This window comes from Pseudopipra pipra, chromosome 7 (genome assembly GCF_036250125.1).
Source record: "Pseudopipra pipra isolate bDixPip1 chromosome 7, bDixPip1.hap1, whole genome shotgun sequence".
In the NCBI taxonomy this organism is placed as follows: domain Eukaryota; kingdom Metazoa; phylum Chordata; class Aves; order Passeriformes; family Pipridae; genus Pseudopipra; species Pseudopipra pipra.
The window spans coordinates 6,772,488-6,791,886 of NC_087555.1; the positions used below are offsets into that span (position 1 = coordinate 6,772,488).

Genomic DNA, 19,399 nt, shown 5'->3' on the forward strand with positions numbered 1-19,399 from the left:
GTGAGAAACATCTGCAGGGTATGAAGAGAGTCAAACAGGAAACCTGATACTAAAGATAAAAGACTGCTTTCTTCTTAGTTGCATATTGCAAATAGTATTTTTTAAATAACTAAAGTGGTACATGGCCCATGAAGCCTGGGCAAATGAAAAGCACTTCATGACGTATTGAGAAGAGTAGGTTCTTTAGTCACAGTAACGGGATAATTTAAAGAATTCTACTGACTTCAAATATATTCCCCTCGTACTTTAATAATTCCTAGTGCCAGGCTTAGATTCATTTTTATTTCGATGAGAAGAAGCAGGAATTATCTATTATACCATTTTGTTTAATGTACTGACTTCCAAGTTTTGATGCTGTACTTATTTGGTGAAACTAGGGAGACTTCCAGAACAAACAGTTACTGCTTAAGTTATGATTCCAGGATCTACAAAATGTTGCTACAATCTAATGTTTGTTTGCTTTAGTTAAATGCAGCAACATTTATCTGTATGGAAGTGTAATTTAACATTAAGCCGTGGGATTTGACTATGCTACTGCAGGAGCTTTCTTGTTAGAGACTTCACGTACGCTTTGGGGCTCTGCAAAAAATCTGTCAGTGGGAAGAAGTGAAGGCTTGGAGTCAGTGATTTTAAGGTGTTGTGTTTTGTTGCCACCCATCCCTTAGAGCCCCTGCCCAGGCTGGGTTAGCAGTCACACCAGCTGCTGTGCACACCTGGGAGCCAAGGGAGGAGGAGGGAAACATGAGCCTTCACCCTCCTGTCTGACCACTGAGCCAACCAGACTTGTGGCCCTCTCAGTGAAAGGATCATGAAGATTCCCGTGAATAAAAGGTCCATGGACACTGAGCTTCAGAACACTTTTTCTGCTGGTTTTTGAGTGATAAATGGTGAATTTCACATTATACATTAAACAAGGCTGAAACTTGAAAACCACTACACTCTAAGCATTAACATAAGGAACAGTTGTAAAACTCATGTTAATCACAAAGGTCTCCATGGGCTATCAGTGGAACAGAATTATTTTGATTTATGCCTTGAAATAGAGACTTGAAAACCTAATTCAGGGCTCGCTGCAGAAACAGGTGGGTTTTATACTATTGATAGTTATTAAAGAAATGTGAAATAGTCTGTACATTTTACTTAGGACTTTTGAGCACCTATTTAATGAAAAGGCATAATGATTTAATTTTTTAGAGACTCTTGAATTCTTTTCTAGTTCAACAAAGTCTTTAGTTACCAGATCACATATTAAATTTGCCAGTGGTTAGAAATGTCTTTTGAGTGGCATGATTAATTTTCAGTCACCTAACTGGCTTTATGTAACACATCCTATTTAGCAGATGAGACATTTTTTAAGGTATTTTGTCAAACTGAGCCAACACAGGAATCCAAAGAAAAAAAAAAGTTGTATTCATTTGTTCTGCAAAGAAAAAACTATTTCAGAAGTCTTTCAGGCAGTTCCCCAGTGCAGGGTATTCACCGGGTCATTGATGTTTTCAAGTACAGCAAAATTTTAATTTCAAAAGTAGCTTTGTTTGTTTCAAAATCTTTGATAAGCCTCATACTTTTTATACAAGGAAACAGTGTTCTCATAACATCATTCTCTCTCTAGCCTACAAAGCCTACTATTTTTACCTCAAAAACATGTTTGGGTGGGCATTAGATTTCCTTTGGGATTCTCAATCTCATTATTTTTATCAATAAAAAGCCTCTGCTGGACAAAGGAATAAATCACATATAAATGAAATATGAGAGATTACATGGGAAGCTCAGCTTTTGCTTAGTCTAATCCAATATCTTTGGCCAAATGTCTCAATGTCAAAGGCTTTATAAAGTATTCTGCAGGATCAGTCTGGCAAAGAGAAATCAATAACCAGGTAATGGATTCGATTAAAATTTTTCCCCTTCCACCCACACCCACAAGCCAAATGTTTCTACCCATACTAATCTCTTCTGGCTCGTGTAACTCCTGGTTACTCTCTGTGGGGTTTTGAGATGTATATATGTACATAAAGTATGTTATATATAATTTAAGAGAGCTGTGTAACTATTGGTGAGTATCTATTTCAAGAAAAAGCAGTGTTTGTACCTCATTTTCATTTTCTGTAGAGAGCTCAGTTCTGCAATGTGCTTTTGGAAAATATGGGCTGATAATTACAGCTTTACTCCATATTTAGATCCTGATTTGCTCTTCAGAAATTGCCTTTTTTCTGCCACTCCTGCCATGCCGAGGAGCATTTCCTTACACAGGTCAGGCTGATGTCCAAACTTGTGGAGATATTCTTTGTTGCCAAATCATCAGGTGTCTCCTTTACCCCAGTCCTTCTCATCTTCTGACTTTGAGGTGGTTGTATTGGCAGCCCAGCTGCCACCTGGAAGGTTTGACTTCAGAAACATTAATAGACCATTAGTGGATCTTACCTCTCCTTTACAGAAGTAGGTTTCCAAATCAATAGAAAGACCAAAATAATGTTACCATTTTATGGATTTTGAAGTTGAGTCACAGGTGCTTTAATTACCAAAATGTATTTTGACTTTGCATCGCTTTTTCTGTTTTTAAATATATCCTTCAATTACCAGAACTGTCCTTGAAATCCATTCAAAACTGGAAATACTCTTCAGGACAAAACGCACGTTCTCTTATGTCAGGAACCTTAAGAGTCTATCATTATATTGATTTTAAAAAGCAAACAGTCTGCAGTTCCATAGTGTGGTTACTGAATAGGCTCCACTTTTCATCCAGAATGACCAGGCTTTAATGAAAAACTACCTTTGGCTTCTGTTTCTTAGTTGGTGGCAATACCGACCACTCCGAGTCAGTGATTCACTAATAATATCTCCATTACAATAATTCAGAGAGCGGCAGGACAGAGAAGTGCTGAGGGCACTTGTGGAGAGGAGAGGGAGGAAACGGGCTGGCAGAAGCAGCACCGCTCCTATTGAGCGATTCAAATGTATATTTGAAATAATTACAGGGAAAATACACATTGTAATAAAATGCTGCCCTTTGATGAAGCTGCACTGTGGTTTCACAGGTGGCTTTACACACTTGTTGAATTTCAGAAAGACCTCAGTCTTCACACCCACAGTGTGCGACCTTGGATACATTGGAACTCCAAGTGGGAATAAAAAGTTAGCTAGTCTTTGTATAGTACTATTTAATTTATTATTTAACTACCTTATCTTCATGATTTATCGTTTTGATTTTATGCTTGTCCACAAAGTAAATAGTTTTCAAATGTACTGAATGCTTTGCTTACCTAGAAATTATCTTATTTTTCTTAAGTGTTTGTTTTGTGTGCTGCATTCTGATCATTTGAATTTTAGACCTGACAACAGCCATGTTTAATACTGGGATCTTTGAACCAATCTATTATTAGTTGAAAAGATACTGTGATTATCAGTTTCACAAAACAGGTGTCAAGTTAATCTTTCTCTTGATGACAAAACTTTATTCAATTATTCAAATTCAGTAATATTTTGTTGTGATTGTTTTGACTTAGAAATTAGGAGGAAACTTTCTGATCAGCTGTGTGGGTAATTAGATCTGGTGTTTACGTGAGAGAAAGTAATTTCTCTGTGACAACCACTTTGATAGAGAAAGGGAGGAGGAATATGCAGTTGAAATCTCTTTATAGAGTACCAATAAAATGGGATACTTCTAAACCTATTAGTTCAGCTTCAGTGAAGCCATGAATATGTTCTGTGAAAGTTTTGCAGAAATCTGCCTGCTCTACAAGGAGTTCTTGGTTCCTTTTCCTGCACATCTCCCTGATTTTGCATTTCTGCAGCTCCCGCTGCAGCTCCTGCCTGGGAGTCACCAGAAGCAATTCAGTTTTGCTGATTATTTCTTTAGGTTATGAGAAAAAAAATATTTTTCACTGTGGTGGGTTCAGATTTTGAGTAGTTTAGGTTTTCTTCTGGCTTCATCAGCACACTGGTTTGAGGCTGGGGAGCTGGAATTGCAGAGAGCTGTCTGCCTCCCTGGGCTGGTGAGTCTCAGTTCCACTGCTCTGATCCTGAACGTGTTGCTGTCATTCTGCTCAGAGTCGTTATACACGTCAAAACATCTCTCCTAATAGAATCTCTCATGTTATGTCTCTCTGAGTGCAATTATAATCTTGATGCCTTTAACATCCTTGGTTCATTATTGCTTTCCTCTGTGCAATAAAGGCAATTGTATTTTCCCTCAAGTCTACTGCAAGGGTTCTAGTGGAGTGGCTAAGGAGATATCCATGTTTGTTATATTGTTAAAATGAGTCCTTCCTAAAGTGCAGCTGTTAAAATAACAAACATTAGTGTTAGAGTTGACTAGAGAATGGCAATTCAATTGAGGCAATATCTAAGATATTTGAATTGGAAATAAACCCCAAATATTTAGAGTGCTTACAAAATTTTGTCTTGAGTGCAAGCTCCAGATATGAATTGCACAGCCATTTATATGTTGTATTTCTGTGTTTCCCCTCAAGCTGTGTGGTTGCAGTAATTTGGATAAATTTGGGTACAAGACAGTTGCAGTAGCACAAGTAACGGGGGAAGTTGCCTGACTGAGCATCAGGACCTGTTTGACTGTTGAAGGAGGCAGGTGTGGAACCAAGTTCTTAGCTTGTGGTAGTTGTTTTCTGTGCATTTGAGGAGTGTGTGTATAAAACAAATGGGTAAGACAGAGAGAAGGCCACAGTTTAGATCAGCCTTGAGAACTGTCAGGTTTGAGGCTTTCAGGATTCCTGGTTTTCCCCCCTCTCTTGAGCAGTCGGGTGTTGGGCTGCATGGCCGTGTGAATCAACATTGAGTTTTCATGCAAAGCTGTTCACAGAAAGGGTGAAAGATGATATTCATTTTGGTATCCTGATTTTTTTTGTACCGACCCAGGACTGCTCATGTTCAGCATTTCCATTCCTCCTCCACTCTGGGACTTGTTATCGATCACTGTTTCCATTAACTAATTCCCTGCTTTTGAGTTATGTTCCTGTATCCCCAGGGCATGGCTCTGTAAGACCATCATTTGCCCCAAATGATGATCTTACAAACACTAGGCTGTGTGTTTTCTTGGGCTACACTGTCAAGATCATTACACAGTGTGAGTTAAATATTCTTCCAAGTGCCTGGGAAATGTTCAAATCCCAGTGCAGAACTTTCCAGAGGCTGTGAAATCTCTGTGCACTCACTGAACTCTCTCTGCATATGAATATGCAGCTTAAAAATGATGCTTTGTACAAACATGCAGATGGGATTAATGACTGTGGTTCATTACTGGCTATTGGTTGCAATTAGGCATCACTGGACCACCATTCGGGGATGATAATGGATTTGAAATGACTTATCCACCACTTTGCATTTCAGAGGAACTGTGACACTGGATTATTGTTGTTAATATAGGTCATAAATCTGTTCTGTACATGGAATTCATGTGTCTGAACTCCTTCCAAACTACATTTTTCCCTACTTCAACAACCCTTCATTAAAATTTGAGGGTTTGGAGTCATTCCAGTGGAGGAAAAATGACCTGTGCTGGATGGGATGGGTGTTGAGATGAAGTATCACACAGTAATAGCACACTGTTTAATGTATGTTATGGGTATTGATTGGTAGTGTGCATGGCTTTATGTGGGCTAAATACATTATTTTAAAAATATAATAGTGTACAGGAAGACTTTAACTTACATTGGCATTGTTTGAGGGAGAGTATTGGAATGGTGCAGAATAGATGCCATTTCCAGAAAATATGGTAGTTTTGCAATGTTTTCTCATTATATTTGATTTCAGGTAAAAAATTATTTCTCATGAAGTTAATGGAGGACAATTTACTTGGCAGTGTCATACAGGATGGTGGCACAACTGGACCCAGAAACACATTCAGCATAAGCAGCTTTCATAATTGTTGGAGGTATCACTGGCCAGGCTCCCGTGAGCTCCCTGCTTCAAACTGGATGCCAGGATGCTCCTAGCCCAGGCTAAATGGGTGTATAATTTTGTCATGGGATGCTGGACATGCACTGGCAGAAAGCTTTTAGAAAAGGCATCATATTTTTTTAATTAAAAAAATTTTTAAAAAGGTAATAATTCATTGCTCTCTCAATCTTATCTGTAGTGCCTGCTGTCCTGCTGACATGCATTTTGCTACATCTAATCTCCAAGTATTGTAACTAGTTTATCTTTTTCTTTTAATTTTTATTCCTTACCTGGTACACTTCCAAAACCTCCTAAAAGGCAATTTTACATGTACTAAAAACTACCTTCTACCAGGTGCCTAAATGATTTTAGAATCTCATTTAACTACTTCTAATTACATTACATGATGGCAGCTAACCCATTTTTTATACATTCAAGAGACTGGCCTGCAGTGACTGGTAACACACTGTTTTTGGGGGGAGTACCAAGCTAATCTTAGAAGGGTGTTGGGTTTGAATGGGACAGGCCTGACTGTGCTCAGTATGGTTTGTAACCTCCATTGGGGCCATCCTTGTGCAAATAAAAGATCATTATGATGATCCTGAATGTAGAACTACAAGCTGTGTTTAGAGTGGGCCAAAACCTTGGAAAAAAATGGATATTTGTGCGCTGGGACAGAGATGAGCAGGTAAGAGAAGTGGGAGGGGCAGCAGGTGACGTGGGATTTGTGTACGGTTGGGTACGGCAGCTTCTGTTGCCAGTACTCAGATCAGAAAGGGAAAACTGTTTAAAATGTGGAGGACTTTTTAAGTTGAAACTTGTTTATGAATTACTTGAGTTTGTTGTCTGAAAATTCATGTATGCCATACTGTCACACTTTTTGGTAGTAGGAGCATGTTATATTTAAATTTTTGCAGGTGCGAAACAGTCACTCTAGAAGTGCAAAGTAGCCTTAAGGAAGTTTTAATCAAGAAGGTGAAGTTCATTAAAACAAAAGATTACTTCTTTTATGATGCCTAGTCCTGGTGTCTGTCTATCCAGAAGCAGTGACAAGTGGTGCTGTGCCAAAAACCTGCCTTATTGTTTTTCCCTGGCTGTCACAGCCAGGCAGCACCGCAGGGGGGAAACAGTTATCCTGGCATGGGTCAATGTGTGAGCATGAAATATGATAAAAAGATCTAGCAATTAGGTAATGTAGAATGAAAAATTACCTGGAGTTTTGCACTTGGCATACTACACATTGACAGTGCTGAAGATTTGCAGCCAACAGCCTTATGTCACAGGTTTTTGCAGGATGGTTGCATTTTTCTTCTCCGACAAAAAGCCATGTACCCATGTGCCACCCACCATCTGCTGGTTGCTGTTGTGCTTCCTGGCTTTGGAACTTCTTCCTTGGTTTGTAGAATGTTAGTTTACAATTGATGTTGCATTTTTGAAATTAATTTTTTTTTTTTTTTTTTTTTTTTGCTCAGCTTTGATGATAAATGAGAAAAGAAAAAGTATTTTTTGTATTTTTACTACTGGGTGTTCCAGCATTCACCTTCTGTATAAATGACATTTTATGTCTATTAATAAAATGAGTAAAATTGGGTTTAAGATTATCCTGGAGGATGAAACATATTACAATGACTGCATAAAATGGGTCTTAGACACATAGACCATGAGGATAATTACAACAAGGCCCAAAAGAACAGACACCAAAAGAACTATGGGTTTTTAATAAGAAGTGTCACTGTAAATAATTAATGAGTCTCAGAACTCCAGCAACAAAATAGTGAACTATATCTCAGGTCTGTTCCAAGGTTACAAAATCTATTAGAAACAAAATCTTTGCTGCTGAGTGTTTTGTTCAAATACAGACTCAGAACATAAGGGTGGCTCCATATGCCAAATTTTTCTGGACCATTGTCCTGTCCCCAGCAGTGAGTACCAGGGGATGCCTGGGAATGGCTAAGAATAGGAAAGGCATTTCTGAGGTTTTGTCTTAGTACCCTCCTGGACTCTACCTTTTATTTCCAAACATCTTGAGCCAGATGCAGTTTCCATGTAATCCTTGGTGTATTCCTCTTGCAGAACTTTGTCCCATCTTTCTTTGTACCCACAGAGACTTGATCCACATCATCCTTTATAGAGGAACTGTGCCAGTCTCCTGCCTGGTGTGGAAAAAAATACCTGTTGTCTTTTCAACAGTTTTAATGGGAACTTTTTTAATAATGTGCTGACCCCAGCAGTTTTTAAATTCAGCCCAATTTTCACCTTGTCTGGTGAGAGGAAAATGAGGGGCTGTGACAAATATGCACCGTGGCAAAGCAGGAGAATAAAGCAGAGTTACAATGACTGCAGAGCTGAACTGATGTTTGGTAATTCCATCCCTTGCATTGTTTTCAGTACCAAAGGAAAAAGGGAGTGTTTAAATACAGCTCTCATAACCACAGGTGGGACTCCGTTGGTAAGTGTATGCTTTCCTAAGTGTTTTTAATCTTGTTTTCAAGAAAAATGAAGCTTACAAGGATGTATTTCCACCCCCCCACCCCCATTTCATGTTCCTTATCCCTCTTCCATGCTCTCTAATGACTTTTAACTTGCAGGCTAATTCTGGCAGAATGAAGAGAGAAGTCTAAAGGATCAATCAATTCCTGGTATATTTATTTAGTCAACAGCTAAGATGATATGAAACAAGGAGGCAAAAGATGCTTCTGTAAGCATTCAGTCTTCATTAGTTCTGTTTTTTGTGGAATAGTTCAGTTTTTCCAGGCATTTCCTTCCTATATCTTTCCTCTTTGACTAAGCATAAAATTTCAGCAAAATTTAAGTAATCTTTAACAGTATTTGCAGTTCTTGCCTTGTACTTTGCTATGTTTAGGTTTTACCTCTGCTGATACTGCAAATAATATGGAAGCTTTTAGGATTTTGCTTTAGAATAATTGCATGAATAGAAGTAAATAAGAGACCTCATTTTTCCAATTAAGCAATTGGAATATTGATTTTTAAAGTGTTTTTCAAGTGCCATGGCAAAAGACCATTAATCCTGTAATGTTGGACTGTATGTTTAAAATTTGTTGTTGTGTTGCTGATGCTTGTGTTGTTTGAGTTCCAGTCAGATGCCGCCTGTTGCTGCAGCTTTTTAGGATACAAAACTTGAACACAAGCTGTGTTTGATTTAGTGTGTTGCTGTGAGAACAGTTATTTACCAGCACTGTGTGTAAGGCTTTGCTCACCACCTCTTGGTTTAGACTGAAGTTGTCTGAGGAAAGGAGCTGTGTCTCAGTTTATGTACAGAACACTGGCCATGTCCACAGCCCTATATAACTAATATGAATATATAATATATAGTACTATACATATATATAATATATAGTTTACATATCACAGAATATGCTGAGGGAATATCCCCACTGGAAGGGACCCACCCAAGGTGGGTGCCAAGAGGATGGTGCCAGACTCTTTTCAGTGGTGCCCAACAACAGGACAAGGAGCAATGGCCATAAACTGAAACCCAACAAGCTCCACCTCAACATGAGGAAGAGCTTCTGCACGTTGGGGGTGGCAGAGCACTGGGACAGGCTGCCCAGGGAGGTCATGGAATCTCCCTCTCTGGAGGTTATAATGGATCTACTGACCCAGATGGCTGTATCATTTGTTTTGGCTAAGGCAAAATGACAATCTTTGTAAATTTTGAAGGATGGGACTCTTCTGTGAAGCAGAAGAGCTTTCTAGCTCAGTGTTCCTCAGCAGCTTCACAAGGAACCTGAGCACTCCCCTGGAGCAGCTCGAGGTTCAGATCCAAGTCCATCATCCAGAAATATTTGAGCTAGGTGCAATATTTGAAGCTGCCTTGACTGTTGGTGTTGCAATTGATATATTTGCAGAGGAGCACTACAGGGGTAGCTGTTGCCTTCATTGGAGTGGTATTCCAGAAAGGTGATCAGTCACCTGAAATGTTGTAAAATGACTCTGTGCCAAAGGCTCATGTTGTTGCTGAATATGAGTTTGAATTATTGATATGTCTACAACTTGGGAAGTGTTAATGGAGAGGCATCTTGTAGTGAGAACAATGAAGTTGGAAGAAGCAGGAATGTATGAAGAAAGGAAATATATGTGTGTGTGTGTGTGTGTGTGTGTGTGTGTTTTGAATATGAGGGAGGGAGTATTTAAGGCTTGAGAAGTTGATGTTCCATCCCCTTTTCTGGAATGCAGAATTCATGTTTCCAAAGTTTTTCCTGCTCTAATTGTCTCTGGAAGGGCAGTTCACAGCATCAGTTAGGAATACCTGAAGTCAGCTGAAAGGTAGAACTTTATGTGTACTTAGTGTTTTAACAAATAGTCTATCCCTGTTTCATCCCTTCTAGTGCTTTGGTCTGCTAGAAAGTGTAAACAAAAAACCCCCCAAGCAGACCAAGCAAGACAGTACAAACCAAACTGCTGGAGTCCACAGAGCACTGCACACAAAAGTGCTGTTACTTGCTTTACAAAAGTACCAAATTTCTAAAAGATGGCAAAGTTATTTGCATGTATGTGAATGTGTTTCAAGTTACAGAAGAAGGTAGGATTTACCTTTGTCTTGTCTCCTAATATGTTGTCTGGTTCGTTGATTTGTTTGTTAAAGAACAATTAAAGTGTTTTATTTTGCTCTGAGTTAGATATACACACTGCACAGGATTAGCTGGAGCTTTCCCTGTTAGTGATCAATCTTAAATTCAAATGGAGATTATATATGTAGCTGCTGGTATATATGAGCTTCTGATGTCATGTGTTTTTAATCTAAAAATCAGTATGCATTTTGTTTGAAAATCAGTCATGAAATAGAGGACTGTGTGGGTACCACAGACTGTTAAACCGACAGCCTAAATCATTAAAAACCGCTGCTTTTCCTGATATATTTGTTTTTCTCCCCGACATGATCTTATACAGAACAATAATACAGTAAAAAAACGTTGGAACTATGGGGAACAAAACATTAGCTCAAAATATGGAGTGTTTCTTTTATCTCCCAGGACCAAAAAAGGCCTCAAATCAGAAAAAGTATGTAATTATTGATCAGCTCTTAAGTAGATAGGATTTTTTTCTAATAGCAGAATTTTGATTTAGATGTCTGACTTGGCTTGACACAGCACTTTTTTGTTCATTATGTGGTTTGAAAACTACTGTGTGGCGAGGATTTCCTCACTGCTAAACAGCCTCAGTGCTAAAACAGCTCTGACAGCCATCATTCCCATGAGTACCATTGGTGCTTCCCAGAAAAGCTGGCATTAATTCCTACATGCTTAACTGCAGAGCCTCAGCAGATGCAGCTCCCCTTCCTTTGGTGAAGTGATGCTTTCTCATGCTCAGGGAATGTTGGGGAGCTTCTGTTGCAGGGCTTGGGGCATCTGGGCCTGCTCTTCCCGAGTATTTTTCACCTTCCTCCCACTATCAGTCTGTCCCTCAAAACTTTTTCCTGTACAAGCTGTGCTTTTGTTTTCAATCCCCCCTTTTTTCTCCTTTGATCTGTAAGGAGTGCTAAACCTCATTTGTTACTCCTTCCCCTATTGCAGATTGCCAAATTGAATCCATTTGAACTACCTTCCTGCTCATATCTGTTCTCTGAAAGATTTTCATCACTGCCTGGATGGCATATTCTTGAAATTCAGCCCAAGGAACCAGTGCTTCATGTAGCATTTTGGGGATTATATATTAAAAAATGTATAAGCCATAAATCTCTCCTTGTGATTCACAACAGTGGCAGTACATGTTTCCCTCTGAATCAATTGCAGATTTCATCAGTCCCACTTTATACCTGCCTCCGAATTTGTTTTAAGCTCTTATTTCATAAATGTATAAGGGGTATGATAATTTGTCATTTCTCTAATTTTATCTGTCTCCAGAAGTGAGATCTAGCTTGAGTTATTAAAAGTGCAAGTGTTTCATTAACAAAAGCACATTTATTCCAAGCAGCTTTACAAAATTAGGGTCTCCCCCAAACCCCTACTCAGGCTTCACACCTTTATGCTCTGGGATACGTGACAAAAGCTTCAGAATTACTCCTGTGCAATATTAAAATTTTTGAGAGATTAATCTCTCAAAGCTTTGTCTTAGGCATGGGGGTGTAACTGCTTTAATGAAGATTATAATGATATTTTCATAAAAATTAGCAGTCTAAACCATAAGTGTTAAAAATAGTCAAAAACTTAGGTAGGTGATCTTTCATAATGTCGAGTTCCCCCCTAAGATCTATCAGGTAAATGATGCACATATTTCAAGCTGTCATAGTAGCTACTTTACCAAGCAATTTGGTGGACATCTACTGGAGAAGGAGGAGAGGAAGAATATAAAAAAGAAGGTTTGACACCACAGGTCCCAGACCCTTGTTTCCCTTCTTCCCCCCCCCCCCCACCTCTTTTTTTCTTATGAACTGCAGCAGTGAACTGAATATCTCAGAGTATATTCTTGCTTGAAGTTTTACGGTAGCGCTTAGAATCAACCCTTGAGCTGTTTTCACTTCCCACACTTTTATATCCAGGGATGTGGGAGAAGGGTTTCTACTGCCTGTGATAGCACCTTTGCCATTATTCAAATAAAACCAGAATTTATGGGATCCTAAAGGCAAGGTCATCTTACTGATGTTGCTGAGATAACAGCAGAAATTAGTCTGAAAACCTAAATACTTTTGACCTGTATTTTTGTGTATTATCTGCACACTTTTGTCCTGTTTTTTGTTTTTGTTTATTAAACACGATTGAAAACCTGCAATATACCTGGGAGGGCTGCATTAACTTTTTTTCCAGTATTTTAAAGGAATTTGGGATGAAGGCACTCCAGATGGATTGATCTAACTTTTATATTGGGAAGGCTGATAGAAATGATATTAAGAAGCAAAATGACAGGATACCTGGATACATTTATTGCAGTGCAGCCCGGGGAGGTATCAGCATGGCTTTGGAAATTAAGCCTCAGAAATCAGCTGGGGGTTCTCCAAAGGGCTTGCTGAGCATTTGATCAAGGGAGATTCATGAATTTCATACACTTGGATTTGCAGTAAATTCTTCTGGAGGTCGTTTTACAAAAACTCCCCAGGAATCAAAACTGTCCTGGATAAACCGGAAATTTATCTTGTGAATTGAAAAAGTGGTGAAAGGACAGGAATAAAATGTCGCTTTCAGAATGGAGAGATGAATTCTTGAGTCCCGTGGGGATCTGTGCTGGGATCTAAGTTAAGACCATCTTGGAAGTTGGGGAAAAGAATGAGGTTGATGAGTTTGCTAATTAGCCAGGACAGGAAAAAGGAGCAAGTGAAGAATTACAGGAAAAGATTCCAGTCTCAACAGGTGACTTGATGGCGAAGTGGCAGATGAAAGTCAATGCAGATGAACACAAAGTAAAGCACATAAGAAAAAATGGCCCTAATTGTCCATAGATAAGAATGGGTCTAAACTACTTCTCAATACTGAGGAAAGCAATCCTGGAGCCGCTGTGGTCGGCTTCTTTGTGGGGGGGCCAAAAATGCTGACTGAATGACAAGAGTACAGAATAAACCAGGAAACATTGCTGTGCTGCTGTATCGCTTCCTTGGGTACCTGTTTCTTCAGCTGCAACTGCAAAGGTGCAGAGAGAGATGGTAAATGTGCCCCAAGAGCTGGAATGATGTCTGCGTGAGGAATGAGTCGATGGAGCAGGAATCTTCAGCTTTGCAGTAAAATATAACAGGGCCCTGAAACGCCACAGGTGATGCCACATTGAGAGATGGTGGATGTGTAGTAGATGTTTACTTTTAATCACAGTATTAGAATTAGAAGCATCAAGTGAAATGGAGTAAGGTATTTAAGACCCCAAAATAGCTTTTCACACAATGCGTAATTAAATTCTGGAATTCATTGACATAAGAGATTGTGGGTGCCAAAAGTTTGCATATGTTCAAAAATCAATTACTCGTGGGGAAAAAAACTCCATGGATGTGCTTGTTAAGCACAGAGAAATCCTGCCACAGGCTGGGGCTGGGAGAGTTTAATAAGGGTATCACTCCACATACTTGTTTTTATTATTTTCTTTTAATTAAGAATCCTCTACTAGTTGTTATAGAACATGTTGCAGGTGAACTTTTAGTCTGAAGCCATATGTTCATGCTTAAAGGAAACAGAATTACACTTATCTGAAGATTTTGTCAAAAAATCTGAGTTAAACTCTGTATTTTTCATTCATGTAATATATCAATGACCCCAAGAGATAGTGAATGTGTTAAAGTGTTTATGCTGAGTTAGAAGAGACAAAATTGGGATGCTTTTAATAATAATTTACATGTAGAAAGGTATGAATTTGGGAAATAAGAAAATATTCTTCCCTGAATCTGTCTTATTCTGTTTTGAAAGCAGTTCTCTGGGCTCACTTATTTTATTGATAAACTCTAGTGATAAACAGACTACAAAAGGTAGGAAAGTAATTTTTGGAAGCTGTGTTCACTTTTCTGTGGGAGATAGCTCCTTCCTATCTCCTTTCCTTGTCTTTTGATAGTATATTTAATAAGCGACCGCTTCATCTGTGACGTGTCAGAAAACCGTGTCAAGTAAAACCAAGAATGTTTTCAAACACGATTTTTGTTTGGATGTATTTTAACATCACATCAATTGCTAGTTAAGCTGTCTTTCTAAACAGAGGTAAATTATTTTGCTGTGTCCCTTGAGAACATCTTCACCTCTACCCTTGCTGACAGCTGTTTTTATCCCCAGTGGCACCCAGCTGGTGACGTCGAGCGGGGACACCACGGTGCGGATCTGGGACCTCTCGAGGCGCGGGTGCATCCTGACCCTGAGGGGACACGCCCGCGCTGTCCACGGCTGCTCCTGGCATTCCCGGGGGGACTTCGTGGCCTCTGCCTCCATGGACAGCACGAGCAAAATCTGGGATGTTAACAGGTAGGGAGCTCCTGGAGAGGCTGTGTTAGGTAATTGATAACTTCGCTTAATAACCACGGGTTTGTGTTTTAGCTCGATTTAGCATCGATTGGTGGAGTTCACTTGGAGAACACAGATAAATTAAAGAGAGGGCTGGAAAAAACAGACTTTGATGTGGTTTACCAGATAAAGGCTTTACTAAACAGGGAGATGGAAAGGATTTCAGATAGTGCCAAAATACAAATATTTGCTTTTACTTGGCATCTGTTGTTCTGCGGTGTTGGTTTTTTTTTTTTAAGGTAAGAGCTTTGTGGAACTTAAATATATAATTTAAATAAGTAACTGACTAAAACTTTGAGTAAGTTTTCTATGTAGTATTTCTAGCTCCTAAGCATGCAACACACTTTAAGGTTGGCCAAGTGGAAATATAAAGTCACTATATGTGTTTCAGCAAGGTCACTCCTGATTAATAAATCAATGTATACCTTTTTATTATCCAGGCAAATGCATTTTTATGAAGGTGCTTGTAGAATATTAGTATATTCCTGCTTACCAGTTAATCATTAGTTCCTGAACTTTCTTCAATTATATTCAATTTTCGTTAACTTACAACTTAAAGAAATGGAATGGAATTTTTTTTTTTCCAAACTGCATCTTCTCAACTCCTGAATTACTTGGGAGTGGTATAACTGGCACCACTGTACTGTACTAGGTCTGATTTTTAACAACTGAATGTCACCAGTCCACAGAGAATTTTCCAGTCTTACAGGTCTTTTCCCTGGTTCTTTATTATCCAGCCCTAATGTTTTTTTCCATTTGCTATTGGTCTTTTTTTTCTTTTGCATTTGCACGAGATGAAATAGTCCTTCAAGCTTGTTGGCCACTGCAGGGAAAGAAACTTCACAGAAAAAGCAAGGAAGAATTTCTTCTTTTGTTCCTTTTCCTAAATCCCTCTTAGTCTGCTGGAATTGCAGGGAGCCTTGAGTTGAGATTTTCCAAACTGTTGTAATTCACCCAGACTTTTTGGAGAGCTGATTAAAACTCTGTCAGGATCAGATTTCCAGTCTCGCTTTAAGATTGTGAATTGAGGAAGCATTAAATACTGTTCAAAACTTTTTTTTCAAAATGGAATAACAAACTACCCTTTCGTGAATTATTCCAAGTTATTTTGGCTGAGAGCAGTTACTTAAAATGAAAGCTTGAAGCACATATTCAACTTCTATAAAACACAGACAAACCAGTTAAAGTTTGGCAAAGTTCAAGACAGCTGAGAAGTGGGTTTTATAACAGAAATTGTCAGCCAGTTCTGATAACAGATGATGCCTCCACCATTTACTATCAGTAATAAGAATTAATGGTCAGTGTTTTCCTTAGAAATGGAAACACCAGAAATCTAATGTATTGTTGTCTCTTAACCTGTTGCAGTAATTTAATGCCTTGATCATCTTTTATGGCATATTCATGACCTTTAAGAAATAATGGCAAGAATTGCTTTAATTTTATGTCAGAATGGTTTTGAATTTGCATAGACAGAGGTTTTGTTTAGACATTTTAAAATATCTTCTCTAGCAAGGAGGCTTTTGTAGTCAGAGGAATCAAAGCAAACCTTCACCGCCAACCCATGCCTCCCCCTCACAGTCATCAGCAACTCTCATTTTCTACCTCCAGTCTATCTGATCTGCATTTTGCATTTGAATTAAGAGAGTAAGGACACAGCCATGATGTGAAAGGCTAGTTATAGGCACAGAATTATTGCAGCCTGAAGTCAGGCAGAAATCTCGGTGGCTAAAGGCAGCAGGAGGTGACAAAAAATGTGGCACAGCCTGATTAAAATAGGAGTATTCAGAGTACGGAACAAAAAAGCCTCACTGGGAGTCCTCACTGGTGGGCTTTCAGTCTGCTCCCAGTAAAAACTCGTGTTGGGTTATGTTCCATTACCTCAGTCCAAAAGCCAGTTGAGTTCTGTTTAGCTGATCTGTTGAGATGAATCTGTAGGATGTGCTGTAGGAGTGTACATGGTATATGCACTTAGTACAGAACAAGTACGGTGGGAACATGAGAGACTCTTGAAGGGCTTCTGTAAAAGGGATTTGATGACAAGATGTGGTTGTTTCAGGCTTAAGACATGCTGCCTGGAGACCTGACTCCAGAACAGTCAGCTGCAACTGGGCCTTATGCCCATGTTGGCTAATTCAAGTGAAAATCAGCCCGTGCAGAATATATGGCCTGATTTGGAAGTAAGGGAAAATTACTGAGATTAATGACGCTCAGATCCTCCACTGGATTGTTAATTTACTGGTGCTTACATATGGAGATGCTCTACAAAAGAACCTGCAGTGAATTTTGACGTGGCAGTACTAATTGGCTGAGTTTGGCAGCACTGATCCCAGCTGATTCCCGGGGTGTCTCCTGTGAATCCGTTCTGTGCCTGGAGTTCTGCGATCCAGATGAGGCCAGCTGTGCTGGGTACCAGGAAATGTGCATCTCCTCCAGACTCCTGCAGACTGGGGGTGTACAGCAGCTCAGGGGGGTGGAGCAAGCTTTCCACAGGGGTTTATGATGCCTAGGAAGTTATTTTTCCTCTCATCCCCACAGAATATGTGCTTATCCAGTTGTCATCTGCAGTGTTCTCCCTCTCCAGGTGTCTGCCAGCTGACACGAGCTCTGAACAGGGGACAGAGCACAGGATAACATATTTGTAGGAGGATAATAATCAGTGATCACAGTTAATCTAGTAATTTTACTCTTTCCACTGACAAGGAATTAAGATTTTATAAATGAGAGCTGTTTCTCTTTCTTAATATTACATATTTGGATGGATGCCTGCTTTCAAATTGGATAGTCCTGGAAAGCAGAAGGTTTTAGGGGGGGAGAAAGCAAGATGAATATCAAAGCTATCACTGCCACCTTTCTGAAAGAGCTATGTTGTAAATAAATGCTACAAATAAAAGTGCATCCATTTCTGTAATGGGTGGCAGTTGTCTTTTTATTTCCAGGCTTTGAAAAAAGCCCCTTTTATACATTAGAAACATACTTTTCTATCTATAAATGTTGCTTTTGAAAAATATATAGCATTCTCTGTAGTTGTAAATTTGGTATCAAGAAATTGGGGAGGCTGTTTGCTATCTTTTAGCACCAAAACCCAAAGTGCAACTTTCACAATCATCACAAGATGCAACATCTCTTAAATTGGAAAAGGTTGCCAACAGTTTCAATAAATTACATAATTCTTTGGCAATGATAAGAAAATTCTGCCTACTAAATATTTGAATTTTGTTTTCTTAGAAGGTGAAACTACATCTGGTCTTTTTATTATTTTCTTTTGCTATGGGTAATATTCACAAATGTTTTTCTTCTGTGTGTCAATCACACATCAAGGCACAGGTGACATTCCTGACAGGATGATAACATCAGGTAGCTTTGTAGTTAACCTCGTTGTTCTCCTGGACAACTTATGTGCCTTCTGTTTAAAGAGACAATCTGAGTTTAACAAACAAAACAGAAAACAAACAACCATCCAAGCACCTTCCTTCTTCCTGGAAGAGACAGGCACAGGCTGAGACACAACCATGATCCAGGTTACTGAAGGATTTGAGGGAGTCTGAGTTCTGGTGTTGGAATGTCTTGATGCTTTCTGCTGGGAGAGTTGGCCACTGCTAGAGGACATTGAAAGCAAATGGCACAACACTGGGGAGGCGAGGGCAGGGAAGGAAGATAACTAAGAAGATAACTAATGTACCTGCTATAGTTAGAAAAACTATAAAAAACACAAAACAAACCAGCAAAACAGAGACATATCTGCTCTTCTTGAAGTTAGCCCAACTGCTTAATGATTATGGGAATCAACCTGAAGCTGGGGAAGAAAGGAAGAGGCTTCTAATTTGGGAGAGGATTTTATCCAGGAGCACAGGTCAGGTTGCAGACACAGAGCCAGCTGTGTTCATAGCTCAGCAGGCAGCTCCAGGGCTGTTTTCTCAGGCTGTAAATTCAGGACTGTCAAAGTCATTTTGGCAGGATTAATTTCAATTATCCAACGGTAAATATCATCAGAGATTTACAGCCTGATCTCTGATATGCAAATCAAGCTGAGCATCATGTATCTCGTGTAAACACAGGCGGTTGTTTAGTTTTGCAAACATATGCTGTACACTGTATGTTAAATGCAAACATTGTTATTTATGCTTTGAGCTTAAGAAATCATTTGCAGCAAAGTCAGAACATTTAGAATTTTTTTTCCTCCAGTTGATCCATTATACAGTCATTAGACCAGTTCTTCATTTTTGCCTCCTTTCTTTCAATAGTGCAAAATACAGGAAATTAGGCCACAGAGAAATGCAATTGTGCTATCCTGTAACAGACCTCAGGGTGAAGAAATGTTTGTGAATTGGAGCTGTTGCTGCTTTCTGTTTGCTGTTTTATACTCCATCACTTATTTGTTTTCCTTTTCATTCAACATGACAATTTTTGTGTGGTTCCTGGAAGTTTCTCCCGTAATCAAATTATATTTTAAAATTCTAAAATATGGATTTACATCAATCTTCAGTCATTACTAGTATCCGTTAGTGGATTTGTTCAGGTGCAAATTTTAAAAGTAACTAATCTGTCATGATTACTGTTAATTATCCTGCACAACCCCTAAGATA

General features: G+C 39.1%; 1 protein-coding gene across 4 annotated transcripts in view; it reads left to right on the forward strand.

Annotated features, from left to right (window-relative positions):
* The window catches only part of SPAG16 (sperm associated antigen 16), a 385,479-nt gene that overhangs the window by 189,916 nt on the left and 176,164 nt on the right, over nt 1-19,399 (forward strand). For all 4 annotated transcript variants that reach the window (XM_064660354.1, XM_064660355.1, XM_064660356.1 and 1 more), the window contains exon 12: nt 14,592-14,777. In XM_064660354.1, coding sequence (XP_064516424.1) covers nt 14,592-14,777 — 186 coding nt within the window. The remainder of the gene's footprint in view (nt 1-14,591; nt 14,778-19,399) is intronic.